This window comes from Culex quinquefasciatus, chromosome 3 (assembly GCF_015732765.1).
Source record: "Culex quinquefasciatus strain JHB chromosome 3, VPISU_Cqui_1.0_pri_paternal, whole genome shotgun sequence".
Taxonomy (NCBI): Eukaryota; Metazoa; Arthropoda; class Insecta; order Diptera; family Culicidae; genus Culex; species Culex quinquefasciatus.
In genome coordinates, this window is record NC_051863.1 from 169,113,655 (window position 1) to 169,139,637 (window position 25,983).

Sequence of the window (25,983 nt, forward strand, 5' to 3'; positions counted from 1 at the left end):
TTCCCATATCCAATCGCAAAGTGTATCTTGCTACGTTGTCGCAATAATGTTGGCCCATTTGGTCAACATGACACAACAAATAGCGAGCGAAACAATCATAATCGATAGCTGACTTAAAAATCTCGGAAGTTTTCATGTAATGAAGAAATCATCCGTCTGTAGGAAAAACGAGATGTGGTGCTCCACTAAGTATTCTGATCGGGTAATTATCATCTGGGATTTTCAGTGACGGGTAGTGCCAGAGCGGGAGAGACAGAGAACGGAACAGTCAGTCAGTGAGGAGAAGCCGGAGAAGTAGGAAGTGCGGTGAAGGAACGGAACGGAGATTGCGGGAACCATTGTGGCCCCGACCCGGCCAGGGTACCACAATGTTTATAAAATCCACGTTTCACGCTGTACTTAAACTGGATTCATATTCGGATGCTCTGGAAGGTGCTCTACAACTTTCTCCAAGACAGTATGGTGAAAGAAGATACAGCGTCCTCAAAACTCGTCTAAAACGTGATTTTCGAGCAAAAAAAACACGTGCTATAGTGTCTTAATCGGGCTGTAGTGAACAGATTTGGATGCTTCAAGTTGCAAAAGAAAGATGTTTTATCCTCTGTTTGACCATCGGAAATAATCAAACCAACCGGCCACTCTGGTTCCGGACCGATCCGGATTATTCTACGGTTTTGTTCTGAAACGCTTCCCCCAAATGACAATAAAACATGTGTAACATTGTTTTTTCGACGGTTTTTTGATGGAAAAAGTTTGGTTGGTGTTCTTTTAGCATTAAAAAAAACAATTTTCCAAATATAGTGGTTTGAAATACTCATGTCTCGTAATGTTTAACATAAATCAGGAAATTTCTATTAAATTGTCATATAAACTTACCAAACAAAGATATCAAAAGTTAAAAATCGCTTGAAGTGTGTTGGAGGAACTTTAAAATGACAAACTTACAACATTTAATTAAATGCTTTATCAAAATTCAATCAAACTTAGTAGATTAATTAGGTGTACGGACACTTTTTTGGCATAGATTTGAGACTTTCATTAGTAAATTATTTTTGTTATTTTTTTATGAAATTTTTTGGCAAATCAATGTCAAGGTTGTAATGAGGATATTCTCCTACGTCGGTTGGTATATAAAAGTTGGAACTTTACTATAACATTAGGCATTATAACAGCGAATAATGATTCCGTACAGGGCTGTACGGACAATTTTTCGATACACTGTAGGTGGTTATAAGTTTTAATAGGGTTGTCAGATCTTGAATGTCTTGTACTCGTCTTTTTTCAATAAAAAATGTATAACATGATAGGTTTTTTTACAAAAAACATCCTTTTTACAATTTTCCGGATTTCAGCCAAAATCTGTTTTTTTGCATACTTTTTGAAGTACTTTACTAAACTTCATAATTTTCAATAGGGACTTGTGGGACCCCAAGACGAATCGAATGAGACCAAAACGGTTAAAATCGGTTCAGCCAGTGCTGAGATAATCGAGTGCATATTTTTGGTGCACGGACCAACACACCCAGACATTTGCTCAGAATTTGATTCTGTGTTGATATGTTTACGTGAAGGTAGGTCTAGGAGGTCAAACAAGGAAGTTCATAATTCGAGTGTTTTTATAGCCTTTCCTCAGTGTTTTTTGAAGTGCTCCAAACTTCAAAATTTTCAAAAAACCGAATACTGGAATCGATTCTCCAGCCAATTTTACATAAAGTCTCTGTATTGACCATTGTCCTAAGTCCAATCCATGTGAAGTTACAGCGGCTTAAAAAAAATCACTTTCATAAATTTTGTCAAAATCTGATGTTATTTTTTAGTTTTAACTAATTTTTAAAAAATATATGAGTAGGTGGGGTACATCCAAGGGAATGATGGAAAGAGAGGAATCATAAATCCGTATAAATTATTTCAAGATTTTTCAGGTGTAAACTGAAAACGCGATCAAAAATTAAAGTGGAAGAATTAGGCTTTTAACTGCTTATTTATTTGTCGGTGTACAGGACACCGCACTGTTTAATCATTTTCTGCCGTACATTCAATTTTGCAGTCCAAACCCAGTCATTGAATAGGAAAAATAAAATTCTTTTTCAAATTTTCTCTTCTTGATTTGTGTACACCTACGTCGAAGACCAAGATTGTTTACTTTTTGCTCTGTGGCTGCCAATCCCCCGCGTTGTCAGACCAAAATCCAGCATAGAGGTATCCACGCGCGAGAGTGTGTTAGTTTGGAGTTTAGTTACACGCAGACACAGGCAAATCGAGTAGAATGATTCGTCAGTCAAAATCAGCTGTGTCCTTTGTTATACCACGAGCACGTGGTAAACAGCTGGTTTTTACAGGCGACTAGTCTACTCGATTTGCCTATGTCTGCGTAAAAATAGTGTAAACAAAATCAGCTGCTTGAAATTCAGTCAATCACAATCGATCAAAACCAAAACAATACTTTAAATACGAATACTAACACAGAATCATGGTGTGCGTGAGAGAAACCGTGAAGATCTCTATAGAGTTATCTACGTGCGCATGTATTGCGTGTACGTACACGAAAAAGATTGAGGTTAAATTTTGTACCGGCCAGCAAAACAAATGGCGTGCTAGTGTGCGTGAGATCGGGCTTAGATAACTCTATAAAGCTGACAGACCAAAACTGTCAGACCAAAGCGGGTTTGGCAGCCAATCCCCCTGTCAGTAGGGACCTACATAGGGAAATGAAATGTTCAAATTTAAGGTTGAAAAACTTGTAGTATTTTTTTGGTGCTGGCACGTTTCTTGTACCGAACTAGCACAAACTTAACAAAAACTATCATTTTAATAAAAACAACATTTTTACAACGTTTGCAAATGTTATTAATCTCATTTTTCTGCCCAAAATTATTTTAAATGTATTCTGACCTTGTTCTTGAATGGTCTTGTTGCTCGACTGGAACCCCGATTTGACAGTTCGATTGGAACCCTGAGAGTAACATTTCGCCTCTCCATATAGAGTTATCTACGTGCGCATGTATTGCGTGTACGTACACGAAAAAAAGTGAGGTTAAATTTTGTACCGACCAGCAAATCAAATGGTGTGCTAGTGTGCGTGAGAGCGGGCTTAGATAACTCTATAGGCTCTCTACCTGTCAGACCAAAGAGCAAAAGATAAACAAACTCAAGACACTGATATTGGTGAACACAAATTAGGCAAGACAATTTTGCAACAAAAATATTTTATCAACAAAAAATACACTTTGGAGCTAAGAAAAATAGTCTATCGCCTATAAAATGATTCAATTAATCGACTTCTTATCGATAAAAGATAAAATAAAAAGATTTATAGCACTTTTTGTTTATTTAAAATTTCAACTAAATTTTCGGTGTTTACCTAAAGCATCTTGCAATAAAGTATGCGGAATTGTGAATCTTCTTCTTACTTCATCTCCTTGGGTCTGACAGGTTTATCATGGATGTTGGTCTGGTCTAGGCGAGGGATAGGACACAGCACCTTCCTGGGTACATCATGTCAATCATGTGAAAGGTATTTAAATCCAGAAATTTTGGAAGGAGTATCTTTTTATTTTACGAAATTGGGCATATCTCAAAACTGGTAATGTTTTTAGGGAAATTGTAAAAAAAAACTTTTCTCTATAATGTGTTTGATTCAAAAATGTTTTAAAATGTTATAGTGTATAGTATGACAGATAATTTAACAAATAATATTAGGAGGTTATTGAGTAATAAAGAGATTTTTTTAATTAATGAAATCGTGCTTTCCATTTCATAAGGCTTTCTAGGCCCAGTGAAAAAAATATAATTTAACTCAAAAATGACGAACTCCTCGTCACAGTGTCCTGATGCAAACAATCATCGAGCTGTAGCTGTCACAGCCCTGCGAAGTATGTTGGCTGACATATCGGGCAGCCAGTCAAAAAAACCAGCTAGAAGTCGCCTGACAAAAAACTTTTGCTAGAAAGAGATAGGAAACCTGATGCAAACAAACGTCCAGCTGTCATGTAAACATACTTTGAATGTGTTGGTAAATTTGTGACTAGAAAGCCTTATTAGGGCGCAACACATTTGTAAACAAGAGTGTATCCCTCGCACACTTTATGCAAACTGTCATTCGAGTGAAAGTTTGTGCCCTTTTGAAATGTTAAGCTCCGAATAATGTATGTTTTGCATTGTCTAATGCTTAAATGTGATTTTGGGGGTTTTTAGACCACCTTGAGTCTGGGGTATTCAAAAACACACAAAAACTAATTTTGTTTTGTTCAGTGGACCTTTAAAAAACAGAAATGTTGAATGTATTTTAAAAGTTAAGTTTCAGAGGAATATTCCATAAATCCCATGTGAAAACAGAACAAGACTGTACAGTGAATTCAAATAACTACAGTATTCTCACTGAATAGCGAAAACTACAATATTTCATGAATAAATGAATGTTTCTAGTATTTAAAATTGAGGTGAAATCATCGATTGTGATTGGACACTCAATAATATTTTAACTGAATGAATGTACATGGAAAAGAAAACTGAATAAATATAAATTAAAAAAAAGAAATAGACGAAATTTTGCCCCATAGGAAAAAAGTTTAAAAAACTACACTATTGTGCGTAAGTGTGAGTGCCTCTCAGTTTAGCTCAAATAAATTGCTGGAAAGCTGAAAATATTTTTTCATGAATTTTTAGCATGTATTTCGTAACATATTCAAAGAATGGTGCATTTTTTATGTTTTACTTGAATCAAAATACCTAATTTATAACAATTTGGCTGCAATAGTCGACAATTTGATTAGCAAAGAACTGACCAAGTATTTTATGAGCAATCAAAAAGTTATCACTTTCCAGGCTCAGCTCATCAACTGCAAATCACGCCATCGTTTGATAAAATAAAACTGTTCTCCTCGACATAAACTAAAGCCAATCGGAAATGAACAGTGCCATCACCATCGCGCGATAATTAGCTTGGATTAGGGTACCCCAACCAAGTATCGATTGATTATAATCTGCACAATTTAAGTCAAAACTTCATGAAATTTCTAAATTTATTTGATATCGAGCAATTTATGTGTCTCACCATACTGCGGCATGATCAGCTGTGATAAATTCTCAACAACCAAACCAAGACCACAAACACGGCATCAATACCAGCCATCCATCATCAGCTGTTTGCGCAGCAAAAAAAAAGCTTGCGGTCCTCAAGTTCAAGCACTAGACACCCACTACAACTTATGGCTGCCGATACCTTCCAAGAATAGGTTGAAAAGAACGGGTCGTGATTGTTTATGCTGTCTGATAGTTCCATGCTGGGCTTTATCCAACGTCCTTTGGAAGTGTTCGTTTTGTTGATGGCTGTTTCAGTGCCAACTTATAATGCTCTTTGTACTAGTAGGGCGATGGTTCACATGGACTGTTGGAGCACTTTTCGGCACACCGACAAATGTCTTGTTAACGTCGCACGGAAAGTGCTTTCTAGAAGAGAGAGGAGGATTTGTTGCTTCTGCCGTGGCAGGGCGATAGCACGCGAATCAAGCCCACTGGGGAGGCTTGTCCATGCTTGAATTTAGTCCGCGGATTCAGAGCACGCCCGGTGCTCTACCTTGCCGGTTGTTTGTGCCGCAACCTGAGCTTAGTACTTCCAAAGAGATGCACCACAAAACGCGACCGTTTTTTTTTTTAGTGACAACCGTGCCGCGAAACACTGGGAAGGTTGAGGGCCTCATAAAAAGGCTAAATTCAATCAAATCGAATCGTTTGCCGCGAAATCCCAACGAGATTCACTTCTCGTACGAACTAAACACGTGGTGCTTCTTGTTTGCGAGCCACATTTTCCGTATTTGTTGTTGTTTTATCAGCAAGGCAGCTCAAGGACGAGCATGGTATCGGCAACGTGGTTCAGGGATTCGCGGTGGGTGGTGCAATTTGGCGCGATCGAAGTGAAACAAAGAAGGCACTTGAAATCGACATAAAAGTGACCTTCTATTATTCATCAATGGCTGGTGGCTGCTAGTCGAGTGCCGCCGAATCGTAGTCGGCTGCGAGCTGGCCGTTGACGCGGATGCGAATCAGTTGTGGAAAAGTTTCGCTTTTTGAGAGGAGTGAAAATATCGGGGGAAATTCAAGCAGTGCTTTCAAATTTTGTGCGTTTTTTTTATTGAAGCAGAAGAAGGCAAAATGAAGATGCCGGCGTTAAATGTGGGACACATAACCACGCCGGAGCCGCATTATATTCCTGGGTGAGTGAACAAAAAACGTTTTAATTTATTGACAATCTAATAACGTCCTTGGGAAATAAAAATATTATTTTTGTTTTTTTTTAACATTTTTTTATGGAAATCGTTGAAAAATGGTTTCTTTCCATCACAACCTCACAACCTCGTGTTCTTTTGAAAACCAACAGGAAAAATAAGTGTTGTTGAATTTGTAAATGTAACCATTTTTAATTTGTTTTTTTAAAAAGAAGGTACAGTCATCCCACATATTCGGAACGGTTTCCAGATCGGCCAATGTTCAAAAAATCATAGCAAATCGATAATTGAACTTAATGATTCGCTTTAACCTTCATTTGAAAGCTTTTCTTGCGATCTTTCGAATGCTGTATCGAACATCTGCAAATTTTAACTTTTATATGAAGTTTTTGAAGAATTACTTTGGCCCTTGAAATCCACAAATTCGGAACACTTTTTTCTTACGAATGTAAACAAGCTTTGGATCTCTCCAGGAGTACGTATTTATTACCAAATAATGACTTCTCACACTGAAACCAATGAAACTCAAGCTTAGTGATGTTTCATACATGGTTTGATAACTTTTTTTGTGAAAATATCAGTTAAATTCAGGTGTTCCACAATTGTGGGAGGCACAATAACATCCCACAATTATGAAACAGGCCATTTGGAGGCAGTGTTTTGCTGCTCTGGGCAAAATAGTCTTGGAATGAAGTTTTTTGTTCAACAAGTACTACTTTTACTAGTGAAATAGCAAGATAATGTCCAAATGAAGGTTCTAAAAATAGTAAGGTCGACAGAAAAGCTACTTTTGGCATGCTATTGACAAATTATCATAAAAGTGTTCCGAACTTGTGGGTGTTCCGAATATGTGGGATGACTGTAGCTCAAGTTTTAAAACTCAGAAAATTTGGTTCTTGTTTTTGCCCAGAATTGAATTCATGCACCTTTCAGTTTATTTAAGGACGTATTAGACTCTGACAAACAAGCAAACAAACTCGCAAACAAACAAGCTTTTTGACAGTTTGCCTGGTATGTTTGTTTGCCTTGATTTGTTTGTACAAACGTCAGCCTGCATATAATCGGCTTTTTTTTTGCGAGTTTGGCATTGTCTAATACCTCCTTTAGTATATATTATAGTATAAAATTGTTTACAGTTTCGGATCTATGTTTTCTAACCTTCAATCAAACCATCCACATTAACGACCCCCGGGTCTTTTGTGGTCTCAGTTGCAAGTTTCTGCTCGAACCTAGGAGTCCAAAGGCTTGAATGGGGAGAGCACCCAAACCTCTTTTTACTCCAAGGAACCTTCCACCCCAGTGTTTGAACTGACGACCTTTGGATTGCGATTCCAATCGCCGCCAGCGATTCCACCGGAGTAGGCTTGGTTTGGTGTGTTGTTTGTACTTATGGCATGGAGACGACTCCTACACCTGGAATGACTTAACGGCCTAACAACCAAGGCCGGGACCGACATTTTACTTCTAACCTTATTTTACCTTAATAAAACTCCAACGCAGGGATCCTGAAAGTTCATTACGCCTAGCTTTCTTCTTGTCATTCATCAACATCTTCGTAATAGATTTTCATTATGGCGTTTTCTTGGGCAAACGAATAATGTTAACTTCTCGCTTACTTTTTCAAATCCTCTAGAACACAAAAAAATCTAATATTTAGATTTTAATGAATAAACAATCTCGGCAGCTTTGTCCAGAACGCAAGTGTTTTTGATCAAACAGTTCGTAATCAAAATTAAAAAAAATCTAAAATTCTGACATTCTAAAATACAAAAAAAAATTAAAATTTCAAAATTCTAAGATTCTAAAATTTCAAATTTCCAAATTTCTGGAATGCTGAAATTTTAAGAGCGAGTTTTTCACCAATGTGTAACAGGTCGTATCGAGGTGCTCCGATTTGGATGAAACTTTCAGCATTTGTTTTTCTATACATGAGATGAACTCATGTCAAATATGAGCCCTCTACGACAAAGGGAAGTGGGGTAAAACGGGCATTGAAATTTGAGGTCCAAAAAACATATTTTTTTTAAATTGCTCGCATTTCAGTAAAACTCCGTCATTTCCAACTATTTTAGATGCATTCGAAAGGTCTTTTGAAGCACTTCAAAATGAGCCATAGACATCCGAAAAACGAGACATCCAGGATTGGTTTAACTTTTTCTCATAGCTTTTGCAAATTGTTGTTTAAAATGGATTTTTTTTAACTTTAATATCTTTTTGCAACAGCCTCCAACACCCATACTCCCATAGGTCAAAAGTTAGGGAATTTCATGGACTATAAGCCTACGATAATAACTTTTTGGCCAATCGCAGTTTTGCTAATAGTTTTTCGATTTTTCTATAACAAACTTTTAACAACGTTAGTTTTTGCCCTGTAGGCTTCCATAGCGGCACTTTTTGGTCTCAATTTTGTCATATTTGGAATCCTCGGAAAATTTCACGTTAGTTTTAAATGGTTTTAAAGGATGAAAATAAACATTTTTATTCATGTTTTTATTGTGAAATTGACTCAGAAACACGAATATGATAAAATGGAATACAAAAGTTCCCCCATGCAAAAATTTACAACCAAAAAATTCACTAAAAGTAAAAGTGTCTATTTATGTTATGTGTTAAACTGTTTTACCCAAAACGTTATCAGTCTCAGATGGTAGTCCCAACAGGCATGCTAGATTTTGAAGATTTTCGGGCACATCACAAAAACTTTACAAATGTGTTTTTGGCAAAAGAAGCAAAACATTGTTATCTTTTTCGTGAGCAATTCATTTAATTAAAAATCATCGAATAACATGACAAAACAATACGTTTGAGCATTGAGCCTGTGCTCAAAAATCTTCAAATCGTCGCCATCGTGCTAACTTGTCGTACGTGCATTTTGGGCCAAATTGAGTTAAGAACGCCATTTTGTGCAGCTCACAATGCCTCACCTTTTGACCTTCACAGATCCCCAAAATTCGATTTCAATCCTTAGATATTCAACAAAAACCGAAAAAACTCCGTGCATTTTTGTCACTTTACATATGAAAGTAGTTTCAATCTTGTCGTGCTATCTTGTCACTCCATGAAAATTGATGTAAGTGCGACAAAAGGCCAAAGGGATTTCAGGCCAGGAAAGTCAGGATGCGTTTGTCGCACGTACAAGCTAGACTACCGTAAACATTTGTAATTATAACTCGGGACTCCAGCAACCAACTTCAACCAAACTTTGGGACAATGCACAGAATGGTCAGCCAAACAAAACGTGTTTGTTATTGTTTACTTGCGTGCTCTCGTTTTTGAATATTCAAGGTCAAACATTAAAACGCGTTTTTCTCGGAACGTCAAAATGGCGGGTGCAACAAGATAGCACGACGACGTCGAAATGTGGCATCCCTGAGTCCCAAATGTCCCCCACACGCTCCAGGTCGAGTCGAGTTGATATCTGGATGGAACACTTTTTCATTTAAATCTGAAAATTGTGCTATTTTTTCACTAAAATGCCAAAAACTCCCTTTAGATTTAATCAATTGGGATTCTCCACCCCGCATTTTGCTGGAGTTTTTAAGCCCTTTCAGATGCATTTTGAATTTCTAAATTTAATGTTTGCCTAAGTTACAGCCTATTCAAAATTTTTGTAATTTTCGAACCATAAAATTTTCTGTCTGGATTTGCCTCACTTCCCGTTAACCTAAAGTGCTCATATTTTGGTCAGATGCTAGTTTTACATGTACAAACAACCCCTGAAAATTTCAGGCATATTGGTGAGGTCAACGCGAGACGGGTATACTTTGCTCGTGGACTCGCTCTTAAAATTCATGAATTGTGAAAATGAAAAAAAAAACTGAAATAATACAAAGCCCATTTTTGCCTTACTCGCCTTACTGAGGAAAAGCTATAAAATCACTCAAAAAATGAACTTAATAATTCGACCTCGAAGACCCACATTCACGTATACCTATCGACTCAGAATTAAATTCTGAACAAATGTCTGTGCGTGTGTATGTCTGCAAGTCCGTCCGTCCGTCTCCGGACTGGCTGAACCGATTTGGACCGGTCCGGTCTCATTCGATCCATCTTTGTAAAAAGGGTGGTTTTTGTAAGATAACCCGTCATGTTACATATTTTTAGAAAGGTATTTAAAAGACCTTTCCAATGAGCTTAAAACATTGAAGATCTGACAACCCTATCAAAAGTTATTAGCACTTAAGTGTTATTTATACACTTTTTGGAGGCCGGATCTCAGATTTTTCAATAAAAATGATTTCTGGGTCCATCATGCGACCCATCGTTAGTAAGATAATCGAAAGACCTTTCAAATGAGCCGAAGACATCGATGATCTGATAACCCTATCAAGTTATGAGTATATGAAGTTTCATTTAGAGAACATTTGTAGGTTAGACATTTTTATTATACAAAAAAAAAATAATGTGAGGAAGATATCAACCACCTTACGGTGGATAAAGTAACGTTTTTTGTTGCAAATCTGATATTTGGATCCGTGATAGAGGCCACGGTATGACGGAAGCAATTTATAAATCAAGATGACCTTCCTGATGAAAACATTTTCGATCTAAAATATTCTTTCGGTAAACATTTCCTTTTGACTTGTACAAACTTTCGAAATACGCAATTTTGATTTTTTTAATTTTTATTTAGTACTAATGAAGATGAAAAACCATTTTTATCTAAAAATTGCTATTTGCACCGATAGAACATTTTGAAACGATCATATGTATTTTAATTAGAAAAATGAAAATCAATTCTCTACGTATAAATCTCCATGGGTCATCTCGATTTATAATATTTTCCTTCTGCCATACCGTGAGTGGGACTCTTTCCCGATCTTTGCAGGATGAATCAAAATATGTCAGATTAGGCGCACTTTTTTTATCGTTTTCATAGAATACACAATTCTTTGAAAAAATGGCAAATTCTGTAAATACTTATTTTATCAAAACAGAAAAAAAAAACGAAAAATCTATGTTTTTTTTTTATCAGACGAAGATTCTAATCCTTGAAAACAGTGGAAAAAGAAAAAGAAAAAGCTTCCGCCCCGCTCGAAGGACGTGTCAATTGCATCCAAAACAGCAAACAGTTCGACAGTAAAATCAAACATCATTGAAAGAGCCCGCAAAAGCACATGAACTTGAACGAGGCGCCAGGCCAGTCCGCCCTCCCAACCGATAAAACTGCAGTCTGGGACACAAAGCTATGATGACGGCTGGCAATGAAAAAACACAACTCCTGACGTTGTAAATTTCCTGCCCGGAAGCACACGGCTCGCTGCTGGCAGCAATTTCCGTTGGCGCGAGTCAAATTTTCGAGGAAGGGCCACAGACAAACGGACGATCAGAGCGTTTTTCTTGGCGATGCAATAAAGGAAATGTTATGTTGATTTGTGTGTGGTTTTGAGCTTTTGGGTGAAAGCAAAGTACCTCTATTTTTGGCTGGTGGGCGTAAACACCGCTGCGGAGCTTCCTAAGAGGCTCAATTCCTGCTAGTCACGCAATTGCGCCATTCCGAGGGTGGCAAATGTCGGAGCGATTTGATGTGTTCATATGGTGGAGACTCATCCCTCTTAACCGCAGGCATGTGTGAACTGTGTGCTGTCTGTTGGAAATGAACATGTGCCTTGATGGAGTGCTCTACGTGGAGTAATGCGGTTCTCTACAATTAGGGAACGCGTGATTGCGTGTCTGTTGGGTTAGAGATTTAAAATAGAACTTTTACTCAACTATCTTTCAGCTACACCGGATACTGTCCGCAGTTGATGTACAGGATTGGTAACACGTATTCCTCACTTTCCCACCGGCTTTTGATTGACCCTTCAGTTTCGCACTCGGAAAAGTTAATTTTATCGGATCGATCAACGGACGAGTACCAGGCAAGATTATTTAATTTTTATTTAGATTTTTTTTAGATTATTTAATTCTCCGTCATTGATAAGGTAACCCGTCCAACGTTGAGGGAAATCGACGCCACCGGAACCATTGTCCCGCGGCACGAGGATGAAGACCTGCGGGATACGATCTACCAAAAGCCGCTCATGCCCGGTTACGAGGGCTACATTCCGCGCACGCAGAGCAAATACGGACGCCGGTACGCTGTGGTCACCTCTGAAGGGCTCAGCGAGTTTGAGCGGGAATGTTTGCGAACGCGAACTCAGATGAAAAAGCTTAGGCATCGGACTGCCCAGCCCATTTCCACCATCTCGGAGTACAGCTTGGGGGATCGGATGAAGGTGAGATTTTTGGCTTTTAACCACGCTTGGCAAAATCGAGATTTTTACTCCAGGTGGTTCTGGATGTTGTTCAAACGGAACTGAGCAATTCTCTACAAAATCGGGCTTTTTTTTATTTAATTTTAATCTTTGTATTTTTTAATCTGGCTGAAACATTTTTGGTGAATTCGGTATGCCCAAAGAAGCAATTATGCATCATTAGTTTGTCCATATAATTTTCCATACAAATTTGGCAGAGTGCATAATTGACAAAGGGAGCGCGTGGTCGTAAAAAAATATTCGGAGTGAAAAGTGTTTTTTTTTGTGTGAGCCTTTTGTTTCGCATTTTTGTCGTGAATTGTGTGCTGCGAGGAGAAGATTACCCTCTGAAAATGCAGCGTCATCAGTGCATAATTGACAAAGGGAGCGCGTGGTCGTAAAAAAATATTCGGAGTGAAAAGTGAATTTTTTTTTGTGTGTGCCTTTTGTTTCGCATTTTTGTCGTGAATTGTGATATAGTTTTCGATAAAAACGATCCGAGTTCGCTAGGTTTATCGCGTAACAAAATTATTTTGATTCATCAAGAACGTCGTGTGGTGCGCGAGTCTTTTTTGTGTTGAAAAGACCTTCCCATAGCTCCGTAGCTCGGAGGGCTCGACGTCGGTTGTTTGTGTGTTAAGCCCTCTCCATAGCATCGTAGCTCGAGAGGCAACGAAAATCAATACCTTATCTAGCTAACAGAAAGAAGATAGGAAGGCACTTGATGATTGAGTTCGTTGCGTCTATTCCGTAACAAATTCATGAACTAAATGATTATATAATTAAAAATCAGACTACGCTATCATTGCAGCATTGCGTTTAACAGCTCATTTTATAAATAAATATTATTTGGTTATATCTTTCCACAGCCGGCTGTCTAAGATTAAACCATTTCATTAAAAATTTAACAACAGTTAAACGGGAAATGTCTCATCCGCAGCAACCGATTGTTTGCCTTGAGAATAAAATATAATACCTTTCAACAAACACTATGATTTTGGGTCGCATCATCATCTTCTATGATGAATCCTGACCAAACACCCTATCCTACTAACAAATTTTCAGGTTCCTGGCGCTTGTGGGGTGTAAGCACAGAGTAAATCAGCTGCCCTAGTAGCAACCTGCGCTAACTAACATTCCCGTCCCTTAAAATCGAGATCTACAAACTGACATGGCGGGCGCCGTTGGTGGCCAATGACTGTTACCTATTCGCAACTGATCTTGTTTTGGCAATCATGGTGTTTTATCTTTTCAGCGCATTCATACATGCTGTTGATAAGGGAAATACCACTTGGTAGTCGAAGCCTATGATCAGTAGTGCTGAAAGGATATTACGGTTCTGTTCAGCAACGGAGAAGGACAACCATGGGTGGTCTCTCATGCTTATGCTCATGCTCATAATTTTCCATACAAATTTGGCAACTGCCCATGCAAAAATAATATATGAAAATTCAAAAATCTGTATCTTTTGAAGGAATTTTTTTATCGATTTGGAGTTTTCGGCAAAGTTTTAGGTATAGATAAGGACTACACTGAAAAAAAATGATACATGGTAAATTTTTTTTTGGTGATTTTTAGTTTAACTTTTTGTCACTAAAACTTACAAAAAAACACTATTTTTAATATTTTTTTTTATTTTCTGATATGTGTTAGGGGACATCAAATGCCAACTTTTCAGAAATTTCCAGAATGAGCATGAGCATGAGCATGGTTGACTGCCAATGAGCTGCTACTCCGTTATTGACAGATCAGCTGAAGTTAAACAATGAATCAAAAATGATCAGTGGGAGCCAACCATCCGTTCACTGTTTAACCTCTAAAGATCTCTACTTTATTAGTCAATACCGGCGCCCTCCCAAGAAGCCTGCAGTTCAAGGAAAGGGAGGAATGTTAGTCCGATAGTTGAAGTTGCAGACTCATCAAGCACATAGTTTTTCGTTATATACTTGTTTATACCGCTTGAGATCGTTGAATCCACAGCATCTCCTTGAAGCATCACGTGATTAATATTTTTTTGGGTTAGTAGGATAAGGTATTGGCTTTTCGATGCCTCCTGAGCTACGACGCTATGGGGAGGACTTTCATAACAGACCCGTCGGCGGGCCTTCCGAGCAACGATGCTATGGGAAGGTCTTTCTGGTTAACACACAAAATCACTCACACACAGTTATTTTGCTCCACTATTAACTCGACGATCCAAATTGTCAGTGCGTCTTTCGTTCATTATATAGAAATAGCTTTTTCACCGCAAAAAAATAAAACCTTATTTGAAAAATTTAAACACAATCCACCCGACGCCGTGCCTTCCGATCATCGATGATATAGGAAGGGCTTTGAAAATCACAAAACAATTAATTAAGTTTACAAAAGCACACAAAATCGATCGACCCTGTCAAGCCCCACCGCCCGCAAGCGACACACACAATTCACGACAAAAGGCACACAAAAAAAATCGCTTTTCACTCCGAATATTTTTTACGACAACGCGCTCCCTTTACAAATTATGCACTCACCCCATACGAACAGCGGCACAAAACACACAAAAAAATTAACCTGAAAAATCACGACTTCGCGTCCCCACTTCCAGCGCACCAATCACTTTTCAGAAATTTCCAGAATGGACAAAATACTTAGACCGAGTTCATTGTTATCCGAGCATTCGTTGGTGAAGGTTGTCTGAATCAACATGACTCGTCGCGTCCCGGCGCAAAACGCCGGCAATATCGCCCTACCTGCGGCTCAAGCAGGCAAAAAAGTGGGAATTTCCAAAAGGAAGGTTGAGGCCTCAACTGATGGCCAAAAACCGGGAATTTCCAAAAGGAAGGTGCTTTTGGAAGTGACATCGAACAGCAAAAAGACGAAAAAGAGCGACGGTACTGTACCGATGGATGAGGAGGAGGAGAACTCTTCATCGCACGAGGAGCAGCTTTTGAAGAACAACAAGTTTGCTGGACTGCCTGACGAGGACCAGGTAGCGGAAGCAAAGGAGAATGAAGTGAAACAGCGAAAGGAGAAACTGCCTCCTTTTATGTGAGGCAATCAGCAGCAACGATCGACTTTCGTGCGGGGCTTGTTGAACTCATCAAGTCTGGGAAAGTCCAAGGCAACATTCGTCTGTGTCAGGACGGATTTAAGGTGCTGGTGCAATCCAGGCAGCACTATCAACTGGTCAAGGATTACTTGACCGAAAACGAGGCGGAGTACTTTACCCATGATGTCGTCATGGATAAGCCGTACAAAATCGTCGTCAGAGGTCTGTACGACATGCCAGTGGAGGAATTAGCTGCCGAGCTAAAAGTTTTGAAACTGGATGTGTTGGCCGTGCACAAAATGAGCCGACGCAACAAAGACATCAAGTACCGTGACCAGCTCTACCTGCTGCATTTGGCTAAGGGATCGACGACGCTTCCTGAGCTGAAGGCAATCCGAGCGGTTTTCAACATTATCGTGTCGTGGGAGCGATACCGACCAGTGCATCGTGACGTCACACAATGCTTCAACTGCCTGGGCTTCGGGCACGGAGGTAAGAACTGCCACCTGAAGCGTCGTTGCGCCAAATGTGGTACCGATGCGCACATCACATCCCAGTGCATCCAAGATTCGCTGGTGAAGTGCCTCAACTGCAACGGTGAGCACTCGTCAACCGACCGAAAGTGCCCCAAGAGAGCTGAGTTCGTGAAAATTCGGCAGCAAGCATCGACGAAGAATCAGCCTCAGCGTCGTAGAACTCCTCCAGCCCTGGTGGAGCAAAATTTTCCACCTCTTCAACCGCGACGCCAGGTCCCGAACTTGGCACCGTTGCCGTTGGATCCCAGGAAGAGAGCTGAGATGAATCATCCACGGCCGGGTTCCAGCCAGGAGCCGAGACCGCCACCACCGGGCTTCAGCCAGGAGCCAAGACCAACCCAAGAACCAGCAGTTGAGGAAAATGGTAATGATCTTTACACCTCAACCGAACTCCTCAATATTTTCAAACAGATGTCCGCTGCACTGCGTGGATGCAAAACCAAGACCCAGCAGATTGAAGTGCTGACCTCGTTCGTCATCCAGTATGGATCGTAGGTCCCTCAAGCTGCTGAATTGGAACGCTTGCTCCATTAGGAGGAAGAATTTAGAGCTGGTGGATTTTCTTCGCGAGAAGGAGATCGACGTAGCTGCCATCACGGAAACTCATCTGAAGCCCGGTGAAAAAGTTTATCTGCAAAACTACAAGATCGCGACGCAGCTCGACAGGACCACCTCTGGAGGAGGAGGTGTGCTTGTCGCTGTTCATCGTGATCTCAAGCCACGCCGGCTGCCACACTTTAAGCTGGACATCATCGAGGCCGTTGGAGTGGAAATTCCCACTTCGGTTGGCCCAGTACTCTTCATTGCTGCATACTGCCCACGTCAGGTGAATGCCAGAGATGGTTCAGCAGCAAAACTGAAGAGCGATATCCAGAAGCTGACACGGCGGAGCGCAAAGTACATCATCGCTGGTGACCTCAACGCGAAGCATGAAGTTTGGGGCAACAGCAGGAGGAATCGGAACGGAGTGATTCTGCACAACGATCTGCAAAACGGATACTACAACGTTGTGAGTCCGGATCGTCCAACGAGGGTGGCTCGGTCTGGGAATCACTCAATCATCGACTTCTTCATTACCAATATGGCTGAGAACGTGGCTCATCCTGAGGTGTTTGAAGAGTTGAGTTCTGATCACTATCCGGTGGTTGTGGAGGTTGGAGCTTCCGTTACTCCGCAGCGGCAACCAACCCGGAAAGATTACCACAACGTTGACTGGCAGCAGTTTCAGCAAGTGGTAGACAGCAACATCGACTATGATCAACACCCGGAAACTTCTGCTGATATTGATCGTTCGCTGGAGGTGATCCAGCAGGCTATCAACCAAGCAGAGGCTGCCAACGTTCGGGAGGTTCCTGTTAATTTTAAGGTAACTGATATTGACGTAGATACTAAACACTTGATTAGACTTAGGAATGTTTATAGGAGACAATATCAACGGACTGGGGACTATGACAAAAGATTTCAGTTAACAATTTGAACAAAATCATACAAGACCGACTTGACAATATCAGAAATCAAGAATTTTCAAAACATGTAAGCCAGCTTGGGAATTATTCAAAACCATTTTGGAAACTTTCAAAAGTTCTTAAAAACAAACCAAAGCCTATTCCTCCTCTTATTGTTGAGGATTCTCCTTTGATTACATCCGAGGAAAAGGCAAATGCACTTGGGCTTCATTTTGTTAGTTCACATAATCTTGGCGCTTCCATGACCAGCCGTAAAGAAACATCAGTTGCCAATAGTATTTCAACAATCAATGACTCTACCTTTGAATTTCCTGCAGATTCCCATGTTTCTGGTGAGGAAGTCAAAGTTGCAGTTAAACAAATGAAAAATATGAAAGCTCCTGGCTTTGATAACATTTTAATCTAGTGTTGAAAAAACAGAGTGATCAGTTCTTTCAACATCTAGCCAATATTTTCAATAAATGTTTGCAACTTGGTTACTTCCCCACCAATTGGAAGCTGGGCAAAGTCATACCAATTTTGAAGCCTCAAAAGATCCAACATCGCCAACAAGTTATCGTCCCATTAGTCTTTTGAGTAGTCTGTCCAAACTCTTTGAGAAGGTCATCTATTCAAGGCTTTTGGATTTTACCAACGATAATAATATAATTTTGAACGAGCAGTTTGGCTTCCGAAAGGGACATAATACTGCTCATCAGCTTACGAGAGTAACTAAAATCATCAAGCAGAACAAGCTTGAGTCTAAATCAACTGCTATGGCTTTGTTGGATGTTGAGAAGGCTTTTGACAATGTTTGGCATGATGGTTTGATACATAAACTGTATTTATACGGTTTTCCAATGTATCTTATCAAAATTATCCAGCACTATCTTTCGGAGAGATCGTTCAGGGTTTTTCTGAATGGGATTGCTTCTGGATTATTCAACATTGATGCTGGGGTTCCCCAAGGAAGTATTCTTGGCCCACTTCTGTACAATATTTTTACATCTGATTTGCCTACTCTTCCTGGTAATGGTGTGTTGTCACTTTTTGCTGATGACACTGCCGTTATTTATAAGGGTAAAATAACCAGATATTTAGTTGGCCGTCTTCAGAAGGGTCTTGACGTTCTTTCCGAATACTTTGGCGACTGGAAAATTCGCATAAATGCAGCCAAAACTCAAACCATCATTTTTCCACTTTCCAAATCGGCCCGATTTGTCCCAAAGGATGATGTTTTGATTAAAATGAATGATGTTTCAATACCCTGGTCAAAGGAAGTTGTATATTTAGGTCTCATACTTGACTCGAAACTATTGTTTCGACAGCATGTAGATAAAATATTGAACAAGTGCAGCATTCTCATCAGGTGTTTGTATCCTTTAATTAACAGAAAATCAAAGTTATCTTTGAAAAATAAGCTAGCAGTTTACAAACAAATAATTTACCCCGTTATTGAGTATGCAGTACCTGTTTGGGAGTGTTGCGCTAGAACTCATAAATTGAAGCTCCAGCGTGTCCAAAACAAGGTACTCAAAATGGTTTTGAATGTTCCTGGCTGGACAAGATCAAGTGAGGTTCATGAATTAGCAGAAGTAAAAATGTTGGATCAGAAGATTCAAGAAAAATGTTTGAAATTCAGGGAAAAATGTGCTATATCTGAATACCCCTTGATTCAAGGATTGGTTTAGTTTATGGTAAGATTAAGTTAGTTTTAGGTTAGGTTATGTTTTCTTAATTTTTTTCTTCATTGTACCTAGTGTTACAAAAATGATAAATCATATACTTTTAAAGTTATGAATATGAACAGTGTTTAAATCACGAAAAGCAAACTAAAGCTGAAGAGCCACAGCTGACCACTTATTATGTAAACCAAATGTAATTATTATAAGAAAGATTCAATAAAGTATATTTAATTCAAAAAAAAATTCTTAGACCGAGTTACAGTCATCCCACATATTCGGAACGGTTTCCAGATCGGCCAATGTTCAAAAAATTATAGCAAATCGATAATTGAACTTAGTGATTCGCTTTTACCTTCATTTGAAAGCTTTTCTTGCGATCTTTCGAATACTGTATCGAACATCTGGAAATTTTAACTTTTATATGAAGTTTTTGAAGAATTACTTTGACCCTTGAAATCCACAAATTCGGAACACTTTTTTCTTACGACAGAAAAGCTACTTTTGGCATGCTATTGCCAAATTATCATAATATCATAATATCATCCGAATTTGTAGGTGTTCCGAATATGTGGGATGACTGTATCAGAAAATAAATCTAATCTAATCTAATCGAACACAAGCGCAGCCAGTCCGAAGAAAGCATCCTGGAAGAACTTGGGGTTAGATTACGCCCCAAGTTCTTTCTTGTCAATATTAATTATTGCAGTACACTTGAGTAACCCTGAAGATGTATTGCATAAATTAAAGCGGCCAGGCCTACTGCGTTGCATTAACCGCAGAGACAGATTCTGTGAACGGAGCACATTTCACAGAATCTACAGGGGAGGAAGGATGCGTGGACATACCGTACCAAACGCTCCTGTTTACAGTTTCATATGTGTTTTGTATAATGTGTTAAGTGTAAAATATAGTGTTGTTATATAATCAATTAAATATAATAATGCAATATAATGATCATTTAATAAAATCCCTTCACCTATATATAATAACCTCGCACCCAAGCACACAAACAGCGACACAAAAGAAATGAAAATGAGCATGCAAAAACAAGACAGCGCGTCCCCGTGGTCAGCGCACTAATCTATAAAATTATCGATGACTGTATCAGAAAATAAAAAATACTAAAAATAGTGTTTTTTTTTTTGTAAGTATTAGTGACAAAAAGTAAAACTTAAAATCAACATTTTTTTTCCTTGTATCATTTTTTTCAGTGTATCTCTTATCTATACCTACAACTTTGCCGAAGACACCAAATCGATAAAAAAAAATCATTCAGGAGATAAAGATTTTTGAAATTTCATATATTATTTTTGTATAGGCAGCTGTCAAATTTGTATGGAAAATTATATGGACAAACCAAGGGACAAACTAATGATGCATAATGGCTTCTTTGGGCATACCGAATGCACCAAAAAGGTTCAGCCGGATAAAAAAATACAAAAAAATCGAATGACCGAAATCTCAGAGAATTGCTTGATTCAAAATTGTCGAAAAATGTTCAGTTTTTTGGCTATCCTAAAAAAAAAATCGTGAAAAAAATCAGCCATGCAAAAAATATTTTCAAACAGCTAAAAAAATTTCCAACATTTTATTCGTTCAAGACTTCATTTTTTTTACTAACGATATCTCGGAAAATATTTGGTTCCATTGCTGGAGCAACATTTGAAAGGGGCGGTACGACATTGCTCTTACGGCCTTTCATTACACGCGTTTAAATGTGACGAAAGGCCGTAAGAGCAATGTCGTACCGCCCTTTTCAAATGTTGCTCCAGATTTGAAGTATTAAAAACGTCTTTGGCTATTTTCGATAAACCTACTTTTTTGAGTTCCTAACATTCGAAATGAGCAAAAATCACTCTTTTGACATCCTGAAATGTTAGCCTTGATTTTATTATTTTTATTTTTGCAGAATATTCAATAACGGAGTGGTTCTATATGATTTCGAAAATCGACTTTTTTGTATTTTTTGATGAATGAATGAAACTTTGTTCTTAAAATTGTGTATCTTGAGAGGGATTTTCTGTTCGATTTGGTGTATTCGATAAAGGTGTAGGGTATGATTATCAAATACTAAAAAAGGACCATCCACAAACCACGTGTACACTTTTTTGGAAATCTCATGGATATTTTTTGCTATAATCTACAACTCTAATTCTGTAATTCTGTAATTTCGGAATACATTCGTCCGGCTTCCGCTGAAGATTCATGCTGTCCCATGTTGCATGTTCGAGTGTAGACCTACGGAAAACCTTGCCGCGAGGAGAGGTGAGTGAACCAGTACACGAGCCACCTACGACATAATTCCTCGGGCGGCCCAGGTCAACTCGAAGTTACCCCAGGCACCCCCAGTGCAGGACACATTGGGGGTAGAAAGCGGATAGAATTTTCAGTGAATACAATAAATATGACAATACAGGTTCATATAATCCTTATTCCTCGATCTTACCTTTTGACACTATCAAACCTAGCAATATTACTATTGCATCTTACCATTCCTTTTTGATAGTGTCAACTTCAAACCTTCATCCATTGTGCAATTAACACATAATTTCCGCTATATTCTTCATGCGGAATCGTCGTCTACTTTCTTCGCCTTATTATCACTGAACCACGGCGCGATATTGTTCTCACATTTTTTTGAGCTTCAACGACCGATTGTTATTCACGCACTTATAAAAATACTTGTTCTGTTTCGCAGCTTTGTGAAAAATACACATGTGTTGGCTTATACAATGACTTTTTCGGTCATCGTATGCTCGCAAGGTACATGAAAGAGAAAAAGAGAAAGAATGGGATAAGTACAATGTAAAATAAAATCGAACATTGAATAACAGACTAACACAGAAAGAAAGAATAAAGAAACCTTATTTTGCAACTAGACAGAACTACCTACTTGTAACGAAAAGTTTACAAGAAAACAACTGAAGTTGTGAAATATGGGACAAAACAAACAAACTTGAATAGTTAACATATATAATAAAACAGATTGAACGTACCTTTAATCATATTAATAACAGTTATGCCCAAATTTCTTACCAAAAATTTTATCAGCAGTTATATTTCTACAATAATGTATTGCAATTCCAAGTTTGAGTAGTTAAAGTTTGTGAGGTAAGGGACAAGTTATAGCAATAGTAGATGGATAGATTTTACTAAATTTTATCTTAAAATAAAAGGAAAAATCTAGCTTGTTTTTTGAAAATAGCCAATGCACCAATTGCAAACATACAGCATTTCACGTTCACACCGTATGGAGTAAGTGTGATAAACTATATGTCCACATTCGGCGCATCACCTTTTTCAAAATACAGGAAATGATAGAAGAAAGGCTCCATTGTGTAGAGCGGAAGGCTTCTGAAACACTTAGAACTCAGACCAGGCATCCTCTGAAATAAGAGAGAAAGACAAATATTAAAATTGTGGTATTATCACTAAATCCTATCATCCTTTCACCCCCCAAGACATGGTCTATCCTTCGTGCCTTCGTGTCTTAGGTGATGGCGAATTCTACCTTCTTCAATGATCTTCGGACCACCTCCAACTAGAATTCACAACAGGACCACCCTCGGCTCCAGTTTACAACATGACAGCGACGAGAACACAGCCGAATGGGAGTTTCTTTGCTGGATACTTACTAATAGCAAAGGGCGAGAGTCCTGCGACTCTCAGCAATCATGAATACTGCCCATTTGCCACATTTTTTGCTATAATCTACAACTCTAAGCAGAAAAAAAAATCTGCCAATTTACACTTTTTTTTTCTTAGTTTCACAAAACGGACTACCGTTTCCCGCTGGAGGCCACCCGGCCAGACGCCTCGGGTGTCTGCAAAGAGGTCCCCGTCGAGAATCTGCCACCGCTGCCAGAGCTGCCCTACTCGCGCCACACCCCGCCCCACTTTATGGAGAACGGTCACAACGAAAAGTACACCAAACTAGGTAAACTTCTGCTCTAGTTTCTAGCCTTGCACTCAATACAGTTTGAAAGATGGGCGGATTAGGAAGTGATGTTTCCCAATGTTGCATGGTTACATGTTACGAATAAGAAAGTAAACCATTAGTCACTTTAATAAATTGAAGTTTAACCAGGTTTTAAAATATTTTTTTTTTTTTATTTCACGTGAAAGCTCGTTTTGAGTGTTGATTAATGAATGTCAATATCAAAACTAGATCACCGAAAGGCTCAGCTGATGTTCAATTCCCAAAACAATTGTTTGATCAATAATCGTCGTCACTCTCTAAACAGTGCTTTTCACTGCGTTCAGGAATGTCGTACGCCACACGTGTGTGAAGAAATTTGGCTCTCCCGTTCCGAAAGCTCACTAACTTTTGTGCTCCTCAGGTTACACCGGCCACAAACCGTTCCTGTGGCCCCGGTTCGGGGAGGCCAATGTTCCGCTGACGAAAAAGTCGATGTGCGACTTTACCAACAGCTACCAGCATCGGCGAAACACGGAGTGGGTTCCGATCGCTCCGGCGGGTTCGGGCACGTGCCAACCGAGCGCCCAGGTTAACGAGATTTACATGAAGAACATTGGGCTGCTGCCGAGCTACAAGGGGCACGTTCCTGGGGCGATGTTTAGGTGAGGTTTGGGTTGGAATGCGTGTTGGGAGTGATGAGATTTTTATTTGTTTGTTTTAGGTTTGGCAACACCTTTGGAAATGACAGCAAAGATGCAAAGAAGGTTCTGAAGAAGTGTTACGAAGATTAGTTAAATGCTTTCGGAACAGTAAATTTTACAACATTTTTTGTGATAAAAGCAATATTTTTGATACAGCAATAGATCCCAACGCCAGCGTGTAGAAAAATATAAACTTTGGAATAGTTCTAATAAACTTTCTAACTTACCGTAGAAGTTGTGAATTTTACAGCCCACCAGCTATGCTTAGCATCTCGTCAATCTTGACTATCTTTTCCCGCGGCTTACCTTTCTCCGCTCCCCTCCGACACTCCTCAGCGTCGATCGCTTTCCAGCCGTTCCACGAAACCACGAGCTTTCCCGCCAGCTCCAGTCCCGGTTTGGCTTCCTTCACTCGAATCACATTGTTGTGGAAATCCTTGCAAATTTGGTCCGCCACCCCAAACGAGTTGTTCATCGTGGTCAGAATTACGCCGGTTGGTCCCGTGGCCAACCATCCGGACGTATACAAGCCCTTCTCGTGCTTGTCCTCGATGTCGTCGATGGTTTGGTCACTTCCGGTCAAGGTTTTCTTCAGCACACGACCGGCCACGTTCGAGATGCAACCTTTGCGTTCGTCAAAATTCACATCACTGTCCAGGCTGATGGATTTGTAGCCGATGCTTCGACACACCAGATCGGTGGCGATCGTTTCCGTTTCCTCCGTCGGAATGGCTCCGTCGTCTTTCAGCTCGTTTACGACATAATCAATCGATTGTACGCGGTCGGTACCGTTGAATTTCACCGGAGAACGGAAGAAAATCGGTTCGAAGCATCCGCGAGAATCGGTTTGTGCGTTTTGTTCTGATAAACTTTTCAACATTAGCTCGGTGATTCGTTTCCGGGGTCGAGCTAGGTTCGGCAAGCTTTCTTCCACGTCTGAAACATATTTAAAAGAATAAGAACCCAATCCAACACACAAAGGTCGTGAAGCATACGGTGAAAGTCGCTTGGCCTCCAGTTCGTGGCGCAATGTGGCAGTTTGATCATCTCCCGCAGTTCCTTAATCGTGAAAGCAGCCTGCAGCGGACCTCGACGACCTACCAACAACACCTTCCTTATATTGCTTCTGGACAGCGCCTCCAGCGCGTATTCCGTAATGTCGGTTTTCTTGAGTTGATCCACCCCAGAAAGCACGATTCTGGCAACATCGACCGCCACATTTCCCTGCCCTAGCAAGGTGAGCGTCCGGCCACTCAGATCCGGATTGAGCTCCTCAAAGCCGGGCAATCCGTTGTACCAGGCAACGAATTCCCGCGCCGAAAGCACGTTCCGCAGCGATTCGTTGGGAATGCCCAGCGTTCGATCCTGATCCGCACCGTAGGTCTGAAATAAATTAGCTCTAACAAAGCAGATCAAAAAAAGAGAAAGTTTCATCTCACCAGCAGCACCGCATGATAGCGTTCCCTCAGCTCCTTCACGGTGAAATCTTTGCCTAAACTCAAATTGCCCAGGAAGCGTACCCGGGGGTTCTCCGCCGTCTTCGTAAACGTGTTGATGACATTCTTGACCTCCGGATGGTCCGGTGCGACTCCGAACCTACAACATAAATTCAATTAAAACAACTAACAAATTTACTCGAAACAATAAAATTACCTCACAAGTCCAAACGGAACGGGAAGCTTTTCGACGACGTCAACCTGTGCGTCCTGCAGGTTCTTGAGTATGTACTGGGCCGCGTAAAATCCGGCTGGCCCCGCTCCGACGATGCAGATTCGCTTCTGGATCGACGCCGAAGGCGATGAGGTGGCAAAGGTCCTGAGTCCGGAGATTGGCAACAGCTTCGATACACTGGCGCCCACTAACATTTTCACTGATTTAGCCAATATATACTGTTTGGTATATTATTTTTGTTTGGTATATATATTTAGCCAATATAGCGTATACTGTTTGGTTGATTTGAATTGCTGCAAGTCGTAAATTTACTATAAAGAAAATTTAGCTGATAAAACTCTGTGGCAGTCATTGGCGCAATGATCTGGTTTATTTACATTTTTTATGCTTTTGAAATTCCAGCATAAATTTGCTTGGAGATCTGTCATGATGTGGTAACGCCAAGGCGTTACACATTTTGACGGATTGTTTTTTTTGGGAGTTTGCTAGGAAGGTCGAATAAATATAATTCCTTCAATAATTGGGTCCTAAAATG

The 25,983-nt window shown here is 39.7% G+C and overlaps 2 protein-coding genes across 3 annotated transcripts; one reads left to right on the plus strand and one right to left on the minus strand.

Moving 5' to 3' along the window:
• The first annotated feature begins 262 nt into the window (after positions 1–262).
• Positions 263–23,987, plus strand: LOC6044645 (UPF0605 protein CG18335). 2 transcript variants are annotated; one of them, XM_038259866.1, is made up of 6 exons: positions 263–432; positions 11,947–12,085; positions 12,149–12,442; positions 22,923–23,094; positions 23,498–23,738; positions 23,798–23,987. In XM_038259866.1, the coding sequence occupies exons 2-6, from the start codon at positions 11,972–11,974 to the stop codon at positions 23,865–23,867; spliced, it is 891 nt and encodes a 296-aa protein (XP_038115794.1). In that variant the 5' UTR covers positions 263–432; positions 11,947–11,971; the 3' UTR covers positions 23,868–23,987. The 2 variants fall into 2 exon arrangements, with proteins under 2 accessions (XP_038115794.1, XP_038115793.1); XM_038259865.1 differs by lacking the exon at positions 263–432 and adding an exon at positions 5,467–6,212.
• LOC119768774 (NADPH:adrenodoxin oxidoreductase, mitochondrial) lies at positions 23,901–25,837 on the minus strand. The gene is made up of 4 exons (XM_038259864.1): positions 25,431–25,837; positions 25,217–25,373; positions 24,773–25,160; positions 23,901–24,713 (listed from the first exon to the last, which is right to left on the minus strand). The coding sequence occupies exons 1-4, from the start codon at positions 25,640–25,642 to the stop codon at positions 24,022–24,024; spliced, it is 1,449 nt and encodes a 482-aa protein (XP_038115792.1). The 5' UTR covers positions 25,643–25,837; the 3' UTR covers positions 23,901–24,021.
• Between the last annotated feature and the right edge of the window lie 146 nt (positions 25,838–25,983).